Source organism: Phalaenopsis equestris, unplaced genomic scaffold, assembly GCF_001263595.1.
Source record: "Phalaenopsis equestris unplaced genomic scaffold, ASM126359v1 Scaffold000973, whole genome shotgun sequence".
NCBI classification, from domain to species: domain Eukaryota; kingdom Viridiplantae; phylum Streptophyta; class Magnoliopsida; order Asparagales; family Orchidaceae; genus Phalaenopsis; species Phalaenopsis equestris.
The window spans coordinates 241,284-246,037 of record NW_018165412.1 but is presented as its reverse complement, the minus strand read 5'-3'; the positions used below and the strand labels follow the sequence as shown (position 1 = coordinate 246,037).

Here is a 4,754-nt window from a genome sequence, read left to right as displayed (position 1 = left end):
TATATATATATATATATATATATATATATATATATATATAGTGTTTTAAAAAATTAGTAATAATAATATTTTTATATGTGATGCTATAGATTTGAGTGGCATGCATGTAAATATCAACTTTTAAGAGTTAGATATGTAAATTTATAAGAATTGTGATTATTCATGAAGCAACAAAGTCATTTTACTTTATATATATATCTTTTTACATTTATACCACAAATAAAATTTTAATATCACATCCAAATATTATCATTTTAATTTTTAAAAAGTGAAATAAATGTTTTGCTGCGCAAATAAGGTGACTTAAAAAGTGAAATAAATCATTCGTATTATATGATTATATGATGGATGTTTGTTGAGTGGGCGGATTCAAAATTCAATTTAAGCATACAGCTAGTCACCATTAATATAAAGGAGCCTTTACATGCTTACCACATAATTCCTATGTAAAACTTAAATATTCCTTTTAATCTATAGATTTGTGACACCAAAATATTATACATATAAATATCAAATTTTGGACGTCAAATATGTAAACACATAAGAGAATCGAAATAGTCCAAGTCAAATCTTGTAATTAAAAATTCCTCTCTTTAATTTATTTATTGCTTGATAATAGAATATAATTATTTTTAACTCAAATGTCACTATAAACATTTGTATTTATTCATACATCACCTAATTTATTTTATAATAACTAATATGTCATTCAATTTTTACCATATTATTATTTATATAATAACTCACATCCTCACATAATAGAAACTAAAAAATTAGAGAACTATAATATTAAAAAACTCTAGAATTGATCTACCCGATATGGGTGTTGATGATTACTAACAACAATTGTTATCTCCCAACAATTATTCTTACCTGAACATCATTTCTCGATCGCTTTTGTTATAATGTTATCATCGGACCACTCTCATCGTCTCGATGTTCTTCAAGTATCATCGCTCGGCTATCGCCAAAAGAGAACTATATATTGACTGTCATTATTTATTGATCACACTGATGCATAATGATTGTCTGTTGTCTTTTAATCATCATCATAACCATTCACTAATTCTCAATCATTCCCCTATTCAACTATATGTTTTATAATCTCATTTTCTTAAAAATAAAATCATACATCTAGCTTTGGATTCTCTTTAACTTTTCAAAGGCTATGTGGTTTTGGTATTATTCCTTTTGACTATTTCAGCCCATCGATATAAGATATGTATATGAATAAGAATTGTGTGGTATGTACGTAAATACCCCTATTTTTTAAATATCTGATAGACATTTATTATAAAAAAAATAAAAAAATAAACTAATAATGGTGAGCTATAAACAAATATTTATTTTCAACAATGTCAATATGAGAATCATTTATAGTTTGCAAGGAAGAATAGCGGCCATAAAATATCTAAAGTTGTCTAAATAAAGTAAAACATATAACTTTAATTTAATTTATTTTAATATTTTTTTTAAATGCCATTGATTGAATTTAATTATTAATCAAACTATGTATAGTTTTGGTATTATTTCCTTGACTATTTCAGCCCACGTCATAGCCCACAGCTTTGTCATGAAGTTTTGTAAACGCAAGTTCATAATTCAACTAAATAAACTTAAATTAATCATATACAAAAAAACTATATCACAATCGGTCTTATATTAAATAGGGATAGAGCGAGAGAGCCAGAATTATGCAAATTTTGATGGAGAGATTTGAGTTTTCTCTACTTCTAGTATTTACCCTATCGTTCTATTGGTTGAGAGTGGAAAGCGAAGGTGGCTTCTCTATTCGCAAGGTGAACCAACGTTGCAGTGCCGAGGAAAGAGATGCCCTCCTTGATGTTAAGCAAAGTCTATCTGATCCTCACCTCCTTCTCTCGACTTGGGATACAGACAAGGATTGTTGCATATGGAAGGGAGTGAGTTGTAGTAATAAGATCAATCATGTCATCAAACTCGATTTTTCTACTTTCTCAGACATTGAGGGTGATGTTTTTTATGCCGCATCATTACATCCTTCTTTTTTCCGCTTACGACACTTGCAGTATTTATGCTTGGGTAACATTCTCTTTAATCAAATAAGGATCCCTCATTCTATTGGTTCCCTCAACAATTTGAGTCATCTTGATCTCTCCTCTTCGGGGTTTGTCGGAGAAATTCCACCACAAATTGGAAACTTGACAAAACTTAGATACCTTGATCTTAGTTATAATTCTCTTGTTGCTTATAACCTCTTGTGGATATCGCACCTCTTCTCTTTACAATTCATTGATATGTCGAATGTGAATCTAACATTCGCTACGAATTGGTTACATGAGATCAGTGCGCTTCCAGCTCTCTCCACTTTGTATTTGTCATCATGCAACCTAAAAACACCTCCGAATTTACTTTCATATTCTAATTTTTCATCAACCATTAAAACATTTGATCTTTATAATAACCATCTCAATGGAAGTTTGTCAAATTGGTTAGGACAATTCAAAAGAATAAAGGCATTATACCTCGATTCAAACTTTTTAACAGGACCAATCTCGTTAGCCTCTTTAAGCTTATTATGTGATCTATATTTTTTGGGCCTTAGCGATAATAATTTTACAAAATTAAGTGATGATGGAAATGCTTTAAAATGCAAAGAATATAAATTGACAAATTTGGATATCTCGAATAACCAACTGTGCGGAAGCATGCCTGAATGGGTTGGAAATATGACAAATTTATCCTGGCTTTATCTTCGAAACAATCAGTTTAATGGACTTATTCCACAGAGTCTTGGACAACTGACTAACTTAGTTTTTTTGGATCTTCATTCCAATAATTTGCATGGTAGTCTCTCTGAAATTCATTTTGCAAATCTATCACAATTGAAAAGCATAAATCTTTCAGGTAATCAACTGAATTTTAACATGGTTAGTCCTAATTGGACTCCACCATTTCAAATTAATTTTCTTGACCTAAGTTCTTGTCCCATTGGTCCTCAATTCCCACTATGGCTTCAAAATCAAAAGCTCCTCTCCTTTTTAGACCTCTCCAATTGTGGTATTTCTGATATCATTCCGAGTTGGTTTTGGAATATATCATCTCAAATAGAGTACTTGAACATGTCTCAAAATGCAATTAGAGGTGAACTTCCAATGTCGTTGAATATTGCATTAGAGGCAACTATCGACTTAAATTCAAATCAATTGGAAGGGCGCCTTCCTAGGCCAATGAATTTTGTACAATCTGTATCATTTTCGAACAATAAGTTCACAAGCGGGATTGAGTTATATCTAAATGGGAACATGAGTTTGTTGGAAGTGCTTGACCTTTCTCAAAATCATCTCTCAAGTGAAATCCCTAACTCTATATGCCAAATGCCTTCAATAATTCTTCTCGACTTATCACACAACAATCTTTCAGAAGAAATTCCAAATTGCAATGGTAATGTTTCAAGCTATAAGATGCTAAGGTTTATCAGCATGTCATATAACAACTTAAGGGGTTCAGTTCCACAATGGATAGGGAACCTACCAATGTTATTATCATTGAACCTCAACAACAATGTTTTTCAAGGGGAGATGCCTTTTTTCAAAAATTGCAGCAAGCTTATTACTCTTGACTTGGGATTTATACCATTATGGATTGGAGAAGAATTATTGTTATTAGGATTTATATTTATAGGTTGTTTTTTCAATAATTCTTTACCAATGTTATTATCATCCTGCAATTTTTATTTATTAGGATTTATATTTGTGTGAAGCAATCAACACAAATAACCTTGAAGATGTGAGGATTTAGGTCATGACTCAATTCAATGGTCATACAAAATAAGAGGCTTGAACCTCTAATTCCTGAAGATAATTTTATCTTTTTATATAAGAGGTTTGCCTTTTTGTTTTCCGCTGATCTTATGAGCTATCCAAGGATACCTGTACCTGATTCAGTAATGATCGATATAAAAGGAACAGTTCGTCAATTCAAAGGCATACTCTCTCTTATGAACATTATAGATCTTTCTTGTAATAATCTCACTGGTGAAGTTCCTGTTGAATTAACGAGCCTTGTTGGATTGATGAGCCTGAATTTGTCAAGAAACCAATTCACGGGACAAATACTGGTGTTATGCAAAGCTTAGAAGAAAGTTTGGATCTATCAAGGAACCATTTCTCAGGAGGTATTCCGGAGAGCATTGTGATGCTCAGTGCATTGAGTTATTTCAACTTATCCTACAACCAATTGTCTGGTAGAATCCCGACAGGGACCCAACTTGACACATTTAATGAATCAATTTATTACGGAAATCCAAAACTCTGTGGGAAACCACTACATAATACTTGTGAAGGTGATGAACATAAAATACATGGTGAAGGAGACAATTCTCAGGATGATGATGATGATTTTGGTTTGTTCCTCAGTATGGGACTTGGCTTTGCTGTCGGACTATGGATTGTATTGGGGACCTTATTTCTCAAGAGGTCTTGGCCGACCTCTTACTTTGAATTCCTTGATAGAATGATAAATAATATTTATGAATTTGTCAACGTGAAAGTGAATCAGTGGTTTAATCAATAAATAACATAATTTAATGATGATCATTTATGTATTTGAGTTATTTCATAAGCGTTGTTTGTAATCCCAATCTATATAATATTGTCTTGTACTAATATTTCAATTGAAGTTCTCTGTCTTTCAAGCCTGCATTTCTCTTTGAATCGTTGAGTTGCATGAGACGATGTTGGTGATAACATCATATTAAAGTATTATCAAGTCAA

The 4,754-nt window shown here is 31.5% G+C and overlaps 1 protein-coding gene across 1 annotated transcript; it reads left to right on the top strand.

The window, feature by feature from the left end:
• The first annotated feature begins 1,706 nt into the window (after positions 1–1,706).
• On the top strand, positions 1,707–4,554 carry LOC110032573 (MDIS1-interacting receptor like kinase 2-like). Its single transcript, XM_020736240.1, has 3 exons — positions 1,707–3,451; positions 3,865–3,949; positions 4,042–4,554. Exons 1-3 carry the CDS (start codon positions 1,707–1,709, stop codon positions 4,552–4,554), a joined length of 2,343 nt encoding a protein of 780 aa, XP_020591899.1.
• The last annotated feature ends 200 nt before the right edge of the window (positions 4,555–4,754 follow it).